Source organism: Vicia villosa, linkage group LG4 (assembly GCF_029867415.1).
Source record: "Vicia villosa cultivar HV-30 ecotype Madison, WI linkage group LG4, Vvil1.0, whole genome shotgun sequence".
NCBI lineage: Eukaryota > Viridiplantae > Streptophyta > Magnoliopsida > Fabales > Fabaceae > Vicia > Vicia villosa.
In genome coordinates this window covers 161,231,215-161,242,858 of record NC_081183.1, presented here as the reverse complement: position 1 = coordinate 161,242,858, position 11,644 = coordinate 161,231,215, and the positions used below count along the sequence as shown (strand labels likewise).

General features: G+C 40.2%; 1 protein-coding gene across 1 annotated transcript; it reads right to left on the bottom strand.

The window, feature by feature from the left end:
- Positions 1-516: 516 nt before the first annotated feature.
- On the bottom strand, positions 517-4,927 carry LOC131598218 (uncharacterized). Its single transcript, XM_058870842.1, has 5 exons — positions 4,612-4,927; positions 3,311-4,503; positions 2,826-3,127; positions 2,270-2,561; positions 517-1,778 (listed from the first exon to the last, which is right to left on the bottom strand). The coding sequence occupies exons 1-5, from the start codon at positions 4,925-4,927 to the stop codon at positions 543-545; spliced, it is 3,339 nt and encodes a 1,112-aa protein (XP_058726825.1). The 3' UTR covers positions 517-542.
- Positions 4,928-11,644: the final 6,717 nt, after the last annotated feature.

The window sequence follows — 11,644 nt, the reverse complement described above, 5'->3', positions numbered from 1 at the left end:
CATGCACAAATTAACGATATATCCAGCCTACATACAGTATGAACAAGCAATAAACAGCATCGAAACATGTTATTAGCAAGGATTAAGCATAATCTCTCAAAACCCTTAAACCCCAAAAATCCCCAAAAGAGTCAAAACCCCATTTTCTACCTATGGACTCACCTTAGGTGAACGAAGTAGAGCTGGAGCAAGGGAGATTTGGACGAAAATCGGAGCTTTGGGACAGATTCTTGAACATGCAAGGGTTGAAGTTCTTGGAGTGGCTTTCCTTCTCTTCTCTTCCTCTTCTATTTCACGTTTCTAATCTTTCCTCCCACAAAATCTGTTTTTGTTTTCACAATGAAGAGGAATTGTCTTAGCCAAACAACTCCTTACTCTAATTAAGTGCACTAAGACTATAATGCCCTTCAACTAGGTCCAATTGTCCAATTTGCCATTTAGTTCTATCTCAACTAATGCTATTACCATTTATTCTAAAAGGGAATAAATAGGACATTACATTCTCCCCCCCTTAATTAGAATTCGTCCTCGAATTCGAAGACTTACCAGAACAAATGAGGGTAGGATTCACGCATCTCCGACTCAAGCTCCCACGTAGCTTCCTCAGGACGCGCTTCGTCCCACAACACTTTCACGAGAGGTATCTCTTTGTTCCTTAGGGACTTGCTAGCATGCTCCAAAATACCGCAGGGCTGTGGATCATAGGAGAGATCTGGTTCTACCTCAACGGAATCTGGGAGGATGGGGTGAAAAGTGTCAGGCACGAACCTTCGGAGTTGAGACACATGGAACACATCATGCAGACAGGATAGCGAAGGTGGCAATGCTAACTGATACGCCACTTCGCCTACCCGACTCAAAATCTGGTAGGGTCCCACATATCTCGGACTAAGCTTACGCGTTCTGAACGGCCCTCCCAATCTCAATCTCGGAGTGACCTTCAAATACACGTGGTCTCCAACTTCAAATTCCAAAGGTCTTCTTCGTTTGTCCGCATAATTTTTCTGTCGATCTTGAGCTTTCTTAAGGTTATCTTGAATCACTTTGACCTTCTCAGTGGTCTCTCGTATAATTTCCGGTCCAAGGATACTCTTTTCTCCCACTTCAGCCCAACACACAAAAGATCGACACTTCCTCCCATATAGAGCCTCATAGGGAGCCATACCCAAGCTGGCATGGTAACTGTTATTATATGCGAACTCTACCAAGGGTAGATGATCCTTCCAACTCCCACCTTCTTCCAGAATACAAGCTCTTAACATATCTTCTATTGTCTGAATGGTTCTTTCTGTTTGTCCGTCAGTTTGGGGATGGTTGGAAGTACTCATGTCCAGTCTAGTCCCCATTTCATTATGGAACGCCTTCCAGAATCTTGAAGTGAACTTTGGATCTCGATCAGACACTATACTGGATGGTACACCATGCAACCGCACAATCTCCGCTATGAAAAGTCTCGCGAGATGTATCACCTTGTGGGTCGTCTTTACAGGCAAAAAGTGAGCAGACTTAGTCAACCTGTCCACTATTACCCATATAGAATCATATCCGCCTCGAGCACGAGGTAATCCCACAATGAAGTCCATAGAGATGGAATCCCACTTCCACACCGGTATCTCTAATGGTTGTAACATTCCGCCTGGTCGCTGATGTTCAATCTTAACCTGTTGGCAGATAGGACACCGTGCCACATATTCTGCAATCTCCTTCTTCATTCCTGGCCACCAAAGTCTTTCTTCAAATCTTGATACATTTTGGTCGACCCAGGATGAATAGAAAATCTACTCTTGTGCGCCTCATCGAGAATTAAGCGTTTCAATTCAACATCATTCGGTATACACATTCTTCCCTTAAATAAAAGAAGTCCATCAGGTGCTCTATTAAAGTCGGGCATACACTCACTTGCTTGCAATTGTTCGTCATATCCTTGAGTCACTCGAACTCTCTCTCGTAGTTCGTTCTGAATACTCAAGTTACTAATTAGTACACCATTGGGTGTCCAATCGAACTGAAGGTTGAGGTTCCGAAACTTCTCTAATAACCCATGCTCTAACATCATCAACTCTGCAACCCGAAATTCCTTCCTGCTTAAGGCATCCGCTACTTTATTAGCCTTCCCTGGATGGTATTTCAGTTCAAAGTCGAAATCTTTAAGATACTCCATCCATCTTCTTTGTCGCATGTTCAACTCTTTCTGATCGAAAAGGTACTTCAAGCTTTTATGATCACTGAACATCTCAAAGTGAACTCCATACAAGTAGTGACGCCACACCTTGAGTGCAAAGACTATTGCAGCAAGTTCCAGATCATGAGTGGGGTAATTCTCTTCATGAGATTTCAATTGTCGAGACGCATAAGCCACGACTTTACTGTCTTGCATCAATACTCCGCCTAAACCTTTCTTAGAAGCATCACAGAACACTTCGTAAGATCGGTCTGGGTCTGGAATCACTAGTACAGGTGCAGTAGTCAATTTCTTCTTAAGTTTCTGAAAACTCTCCTCACATTCGGAGTCCCACTCAAATGCAACCTCCTTCCGAGTAAGTCTTGTCAATGGTAATGCTAATTTAGCGAATCCCATGATAAATCTCCGGTAATAACCTGCCAAACCCAGGAAACTTCTGACTTCTGTCACACTCTTCGGTCGATCCCAATTCACCACCGCTTCTACTTTAGAAGGATCTACTGCCACGCCTCCCCCTGAGATGACGTGACCAAGGAAACTTACTTCGGATAGCCAAAATTCACACTTACTGAACTTGGCGTACAATTGCTTCTCTCGAAGAGTAGATAACACAGTCCGCAAATGCTCTACGTGTTCTTCCGGAGAACGTGAATACACCAAGATGTCATCAATGAAGATCACTACAAACTGATCCAGGTACGGTTGAAAAATTCGATTCATATAATCCATGAAAACCGTCGGAGCATTAGTCACACCAAAAGGCATCACTAAAAACTCGTAATGACCATACCGAGTCCTGAATGCAGTCTTAGGTACATCTGAACTCTTAACCCGAATCTGATGATACCCTGACCTGAGATCAATCTTCGAGAACACACTGGCTCCTTTCAACTGATCTAGGAGGTCATCAATCCGCGGTAAGGGGTATTTGTTCTTTATAGTGACCTTATTCAGCTGACGATAGTCGATGCACAAACACATACTCCCATCCTTCTTTTTCACCAATAGAACAGGAGCTCCCCATGGAGAAACACTGGGCCGAATAAAATGCTTAGCTAGAAGCTCTTCTAGCTGGCTCTTCAGTTCTCTGAGTTCAATAGGAGACATCCTATATGGAGTGATAGAAACTGGGGCAGTACCAGGAATAAGATCAATTGAGAATTCCGCTTCCCTTTCCGGAGGAAGAGAAGTGATATCCTCAGGAAAGACATCAGGATATTCGCACACTACAGGTATCTCCGACAATACCACTCTCACGGAGGGCTCCTCGGAAAGAACCAAAAGAAAAGATCTTTCTTGTGAAAAGAGATAATTGACTACGCTGATCGTACCTTCAATCAACTTGGTAATTGCATCATCGGAGGATGTTTCTTTAGCAGGAATGAATATGGCTTTTTCCTTGCAACCAATATATACCGAATTAAGAGACAACCAATCCATTCCAAGAATGACATCAAGTCTCTTAAGAGGTAAACAAATTAGATCGATCGGGAAGTCACGACCATTAAAATACACTGCACAATCCTTACAAATCAGTCGAGCTTCCACTGTATCGTCCGTGGCTGAAGAAATGACCATAGGGTCGGGTAAGGGAGTAACTTCCAAACCAAGTCGATAAGCACACTCGGTAGAGATAAAAGAATGCGTAGCTCCGCAATCAACTAACACACATAAGGGTTGATTGCTTACATAACAAGTACCTGCGATGAGATTGTTGTTTCCTTTGGCCTTTCTTGCATCTAAGGTATAAACACGACCTGTAGTCTTCTCCTGATCCTTCTTCTTTGGACAAAACGGGGATTTGTGACCCGGCTCGCCACACCTGAAACAAGTAATTGGAGTAGGTTCGCACTCCCCAGCATGTTTCTTCTTGCACTTGTGACAATAAGGAGGTTGAGCCGATTGGTCGCCATATCCTTGCTTCTTCTTTGGTGGAAAACCACGGGGCTTCAGGTGTTGAGCAGATTTCCCTTGTTCCCTGTAGTTAGTCCTGTTCTGGTTCCTCTCTTCTTGAACCCTCTTTAGGCTGTTCTCCGCAACATAACATTGCCTCAAACATTCAGCATAAGTAGTAAACTCCCTCTGGGACACACTATGAGCAATATCAGCCCTCAAACCCATCAAGAATTGGTCAATCTTCCATAATTCATCAGGAGCATAAACAGCCTGTCGTGAGTAATCAGCCATGTCTTCAAACTTTTCAGCATACTCGGAGACAGACAAGTTGCCTTGCTTGAAATTCTGGAATTCTCTTTCTCTTTGGGTTCGAACACTGTTAGGGAAATACTTCTCCAGAAATGCCGCCTTGAAATGATGCCAGTCTTTAGGGATCTCTTGGGTAGTGAAATAGGTAGATGCAGTATTCCACCACCTAAGAGCTGGTCCTTTCATCTTCTGAGTAGCAAAGATCACTTTCTCTTCTTCATTACACTGGATTGCCTGGAATATCCTCTCCATACTAGCCAACCAATCATGGGCTACTACTGGGTCTAAGCCACCTGCAAACTCTGGAGGATCCATTCGGAAGAAAGCACGAAAATCTGGCCCTGTTGGAGCTTGTGAAACAGGAACTGGAGCAGGAGGTTGTTGTCCTTGCATACCTTGCATCATCTGCATCATCATCTGATTCTGCTGTTGCATCTGTTGCATTATCTGTTGCCAAGGTACGCCTGCATTCCCAGCTGCTTGCTCGGGTTCCACATTCCTAGTTCTCGGCCTCCCGAGACCTCTGCGTTGCTCAGCCATCTCCCTGTCTGTCCTACACATGGAATTAAGTTGATCAGGCTCAATGCCATAGGTAAGACATACGGAATCATGCCGGCTATACACATATGAGGCAGAATTGTACTGCATTATGATGTGTCTTTAGCAAAGCCGAGAATCGACCTGCTCTGATACCAACTGTAACACCCCACACATATTTGTCTAGAATAATATGCATAAGTATTAAATCTGGTTTCATAAAGACAACGATTACATAATGTCGCAGCGGAAAGATAATAAAAAACATCACAAGCACGAAGTACAAAGGCCGAATGTATCATGGCCAAAATGATGATACATCCAAAATAGTACAACATCCAACAAGGTACTACAAAACATAAGATGCGAACAAAAGGTAATATCTAGCAACAACGCGAAAGGACTAATCCGTCTTGCCTTTGCCACGATCTTGCCTTGAACCACCTGAAAAAGATAGAATTGGAATGGGATGAGATTACTAAATCTCAGTGAGTCCACCTGTAATACGGTGAACTGACTTTTTATCGATCGAAATGTCGCGGTTAAGCAAGAGTCGCCACCGACTTTTATTTTATCCAAATGAATTCAGAAAGGCTAAAAGAAACAGGAAAAAACCTTTTAAAGAGATCTGAGTTCGGGGGGTAATTTATGCAAAGGGAAGGTGTAAGGCACCCTTTGCATCCATGGTTTTCCATGGGCTCTTAATTGCTTTGCTTGCTCGTTTTCAGAAAATGGAGATGAAAGAGGAAAAAATGGACTTTAGCTCGTAAAATGAGCGTGGCCAGTTTTTGAAGAATTTTGAGAAAGAATATAGAAAATAGAGCATGGCAAGGCAATTAGGGGCAATTACCTTAAACTCAGATGATAGGTCTCTTTTAGCCTTTCAGGGGAAAGGGTCTATCCTTGCCATAAGAGGGCAGGAAGCCTTTCATTTGGAGGTTGAAGGGTCGTCGAAACATCCTTTGCCATAAGACTGTCCCATGCCATAGAAGGGCAGGTAGTCTAAGGTAAGGATCAGAATAAGCCTTATTCGTAGGCAACCAGAGGATACCCCAGCCTTTTCCGTAGGCAACTTCCGAGGGTCGAGGTCATATTTGTGTATCGAAGGCAGCATCATTTAGGGTCGCATGACCTTTATTTATCGAGGCAGCATGGCTGAGGTATCCTCGTATTCGAGGGACGTGGCTTATTCTGCAAAACAAACACAAAGGCAACAGGCAACAGGCAACAGAGAGGTTACCCCAAAAGGGTGCGTGTGTGCAACATTCACGTGGTTATATTCAGATAATATTTATCTTGTAATTAGTGATTCTAAATTCAATTCATGGTTGTCACTCCCTATGTTACTAACCACGCAATATAACAAATACGGGGAAGGGAAATTGCAACCAGCGGAGGAGAGGGGAATTGAAACCAGCGGGATATAAAAATAAAAGGCAAAAGGTTTAACACAAGTAATAATTGAAAATAGGGTTTAGGGTTACCAATACTCGTAGCTTTTGGCAGTCGACAAATCCTGAAAATTGGAAAAGAAAGAATAAACAGAGGGGTGAGTGCATTATCGGTTCGAAGGCAAATGAGGTTAACCCTAAAAAAACAAAAGAATAAAGAATTTTTAAAAAGTAAATGAATGAAGAGTACTTAGCTTGGCATTTGCCCTGATAGGGTTGAGGGCAAAGGTTTGCCAGAAGCATCGACTCTGACCATTAGGAATGAGCAAAGAAACAAATAAGGCGTGAGTGTATTATCAGATTCGAGAGCAAAGGAATTAACCCTAAAAATAAAGAATAAATAAATATAAAAATAATAGTTAAAAAAAGTGAGGATACTTAGCTCTGTATTTGATATGATATGGTTGATAGGACGCTTTAAGGTTAACCCTGAAGAGAAACAAGGCAGAAGAAGATGAAGGCGGAACAAATCCTAATTCTAAAAATAAACCAAATAGAATTTAAATTAAATTAAATAGAGTACTTAACTTCGTATTTTGGATCAGGCGCGTAGTCGGAAGGCATTTGAAAAAAGCAATCCTGAAAAAGGCACAGAAGAAGAAGATTTTTAGTGTATGGCATGATCTTCGTAAACCCTGATTAGGGTACGAATTAAATAAGAAAATACAAACGATTTAATTAATTATTGGTCTCGCGACCTAATTAATTAAATCGGGATAAAAAAAATAAAATCGAGTGCAAATATATTTTTTATGAATTTTTATGAATTTTTATGAATTAAATAAAATAGTTATGATTTTTTATGGTTTACGTAAATAATTAAAAGAAAATATAATAAGTAAATAATTAATATTCATATTAAAATTAAAACGAAATATAATAAATAAATAATTAATAATATTATAAAGAAAATAAATAGTTCTTGTTAATAAGAAAAAAGAAAATATTTGTAATGATATATATATATATAAATGAATAAGAAAAACAAGTTAAATAATTAAAATTAAAAAAAAAATTGCAAAAAGACTTAGCTATGATCTGGTGTGGCGCGCGCGTGAATTCATGGTGCACCTGCGTTGTCTGTAGCGTCGGATGGGACTTTAACGAGATCCAGTGGCTGAGATGGCGAAGGTACACGCTAACACGTGTTGCGTGTTGCACTGGATCAATCTGCACACCTACTCCAATGCGCGCGCGAAATCATTTGAAAGTGGCTAATCAGGTGACGACAACGCGTCATCTTCCCCAATGGATTTCTGCAGATGCGCTATTACAGCGCTTTTCTTTCCCACGCTATAAAAAGTGATACTTTTAACACCTGCAAAAATAACGAACAGACCAAAACAGCAAGAAAATTGTTCGCGACTACATGGAACGAATCGTCCAAGCCTTGCGAATTTGACCATGGCATTGGCTGGCTCCAATTTCACCTGTATTAAAAAGCCCCAAATCGGAGCAAAAAACCCTAACATGGCACTATGTTCATAACAGCATCAAATCATTCAAAACTTTCCAGAATCGATCAATAGGGAATACTAAACGTATATATGCAATTAGATTCGAATATGGATGCATGAATTTGTAAGATCGAAGCAATTTAAGAAACGGCCAAGAATGACTTACAGTGCTCGATTCTGAGCGATTTGTGACTCGAAAACAGTTGGGAACCTTTCAGTGACGATCAAGGAGTGAATTGAGATCGCTTGCGACACCTGAATTGGCTTTAATCTCAGTATTGGAGTTTGAGTTTTTGGAGGATTTTTGTGCTCGGGTTAGGGCTCTTTTGAGGCTGCCAATGTGAACCCTTGTGTCTGGCTTTGTTCACATACTTATAGAGGATGAATTAGGGTGAATCTTGAGCCTTGAATCTCAAGAAATCTTTGATTTGCATATTGAGAAAATTTGATTGAAAAATAAATTATGAAACTTTCTAAATAGGCCAATATTGATTCAATCTTGTCCAATTTTATTCATGCACGAAATTAGATTGATTTTGGAATATATTTGATGATTAATGATGATTAGAACATAGGCATAAATCATATCTTTTGTATTTTTTTATTTTTCATAATTAATTCATGATTTTAAATGATTAAAATCACAAAATAATTAATAAAAAATAATATAAAATATGAAAGTATGCTTTGGGGGGCGTGCATGGGCTTGCAATGGAGATTGAGTGAAGAAATCATAGGCCCATTTGGAAAATTTTGGATTTTGAACCTTTCCTTTTCACATTTTTTTTTCAAAAATAGTCCAACTTTGACGAGGTGTATTTCTCTCAATTCTTGAGGTCTGGAAGTGTTCTAGGACTTTTTAGAAACCTTGAAGAGTCCTCTAACCAATGTCTTTGGTCTCACATCAAAATTAGTTTCCATGCTCCTTGTGTGTCCTTTTGAAAAAAGTGTCTTTTTGTTGACTTTTGAAGATGACCTATAATGTACGAAGCCATATCTCTTAAACCATTGACCTATGAGCTTTGATTCTTGGACCATTGGATAGAGGAATGAATTCCCTTTAAAATGAGCTTTAGTGGAATTTTTTCTGATGAAGTATGAATATTTGGTGAATTTTCAAAGTTTGGTTGACTTTTTTCAGCTTATGCCCAAAATAGTAACTTTTGACTTTTGATTTCTCTGATCTTTCCTTGCATCATCATGATCAACCCTTGATCAAATGATGATTTTAGGGTTATGAGGATGTTTTTGACCAAATATCTTGAGTTTTGACTATATATTGACTTGAAATGACTGTTTTGCCCTTGAGAGTCGATTGTTGACCTAATCAGGATTTGAGGGACTAAATTTGCTCTGTTTGACTTGAAACTTTATATGGAGATACTTTGGGATGTTAGTGACCCTATGGAACCACCTTGAGCCATTGATTCAATGATTTTCCATCGAATTAATCAAACCCTAGTTCAGAGCTTTTGTATAGGAGAGTGTGTTTTGGAGCCTTGTCTTTTATTCTGATTTTATGTGTGAAAAATAACATGGGCAAATTTTGGGGTATGACACCACCTATCCTATTAGTCCACTCGGATCTAAAGGGTACATGCAAAACAAACGAATCCACCATGGATTCGGGCAATCCTCACATCCGGTACAAGTACGGAGCAACCAAATGATTTATCCACCATTGGACTCATCACATACAAACACACAAATATAACACAAACAAGTATGCAAAACCCGTATCCATATACGGGGAATCAAGAAGTGTGATAAACCTCGGCTAGATTATGGAACGAACGCACCCTCGATGAGTCCACCCATGCCTATTGTCAAGGGACTTGTACAAGCTCACTGCAAGATGGTTAAACGGGTTCGCACAAGCCTATGTGGCCGCGAGATGACATTAGCCTAAATGGCGTCATTGTCCCGTTAACCTTCTTCACGCAAGTGGGTTACACCGAGTACAAACCGCCACCTTGACGCATGGTCCCACCGGGCGAAAGCCTAGTATTAGTCTACATGACTTTACTAGAGGTGAGTTACAATCATTATGTAATAGCCTACATGGCCACATAACCCCACCATACCGTGCACGCAAATGTGTCATCGTCAATGAGTATAAGCCCCTCACGGCACTCATGAGTACACTACAACGGTAGCTCAGGTGCGCGACCTCTGATCATAACATCGGACTATTCCACGGACCACATGATCCAGGATGATACCTTACATCATAGTAAGAGGTATATCCCAACCTAACCCCCGGCCACTTCGATTCAAGCATACGTACACGCATCAAGTGTAATATCATAACACAAGCCAATCCGAATGTTCAACCAAAACATTGGACATTAATATAGATGCATACTTATCTCATCAAGGTATTCAAAATCAATCACAATTGAATAGACAAGGATTTACAGAATAAACTTATCCAACATCATGGATAATATTCCACATAAACAAAATGAATGGAATTATCGGTAATGTGTGTCATAAAACACCACTCTTCAGACATTCATATACATAATAATAATTAAGGAGGGGTCCGGTTACAATTAGAATCCGAAACTGCCCTCAGGGGAAGGAAAAATATAGTTCTGCCCAGCACTGGCCGCTCAGCGGCCTGTAAGCGGGCTTTCCAGGGGCGAACCTCAACTGTTTCCCCGCTTAGCGGTCTCACGTCCGCTTAGCGGGCTCGCGATTTTTATTTTTCTTCACACACAGCATCCTCCGCTCAGCGGACAGACTGGGACCGCTCAGCGGAACCGCGAATTTCTGGAAAAATGCTCAGCACCGCTTAGCGGCCTTCGCCCGCTTAGTGGCCCATAGCAGAAACAGAAAAACGCAGAACTCGTCAGTTCTGTCCTGGGGTACTTTAACCCCTTGATTTCACCTGCATGCACAAATTAACGATATATCCAGCCTACATACAGTATGAAAAAGCAATAAACAGCATCGAAACATGTTATTAGCAAGGATTAAGCATAATCTCTCAAAACCCTTAAACCCCAAAAATCCCCAAAAGAGTCAAAACCCTATTTTCTACCTATGGACTCACCTTAGGTGAACGAAGTAGAGCTGGAGCAAGGGAGATTTGGACGAAAATCGGAGCTTTGGGACAGATTCTTGAACATGCAAGGGTTGAAGTTCTTGGAGTGGCTTTCCTTCTCTTCTCTTCCTCTTCTATTTCACGTTTCTAATCTTTCCTCCCACAAAATCTGTTTTTGTTTTCACAATGAAGAGGAATTGTCTTAGCCAAACAACTCCTTACTCTAATTAAGTGCACTAAGACTATAATGCCCTCCAACTAGGTCCAATTGTCCAATTTGCCATTTAGTTCTATCTCAACTAATGCTATTACCATTTATTCTAAAAGGGAATAAATAGGGCATTACAAGATTATAAAATCTTACTTTATGTTGAAATATTTTTAAAATTGATTGTTATATATAATTTTACTTTAAAAATTGTCTATGTATTAAAAAATTGATATAGAAAACACCATTGTATAGAAAAAAACAATGTGATGGAGGAGCAAATGCAGCTATTTATGCAATTTCATGGAAGCGGTAATTGTAACAGCCCGAATTTTATTATTTGGCTAATTAAATTAAATAAGGATTTATTTACTTAATTTGGACGAAGTTTGATAATTAATTGGATCGTCGGTGTTATTGAGAAACGTGTTCAAATTATTAAGTGAAGTTAGAATTTATTCGATTGATCGAAGAATTAATAAAGTGGAGCATGTAGAGAAATAATATTAGAAATAATATTATTATTGGATTTTACTTATTTGAGATAAAGTCGGA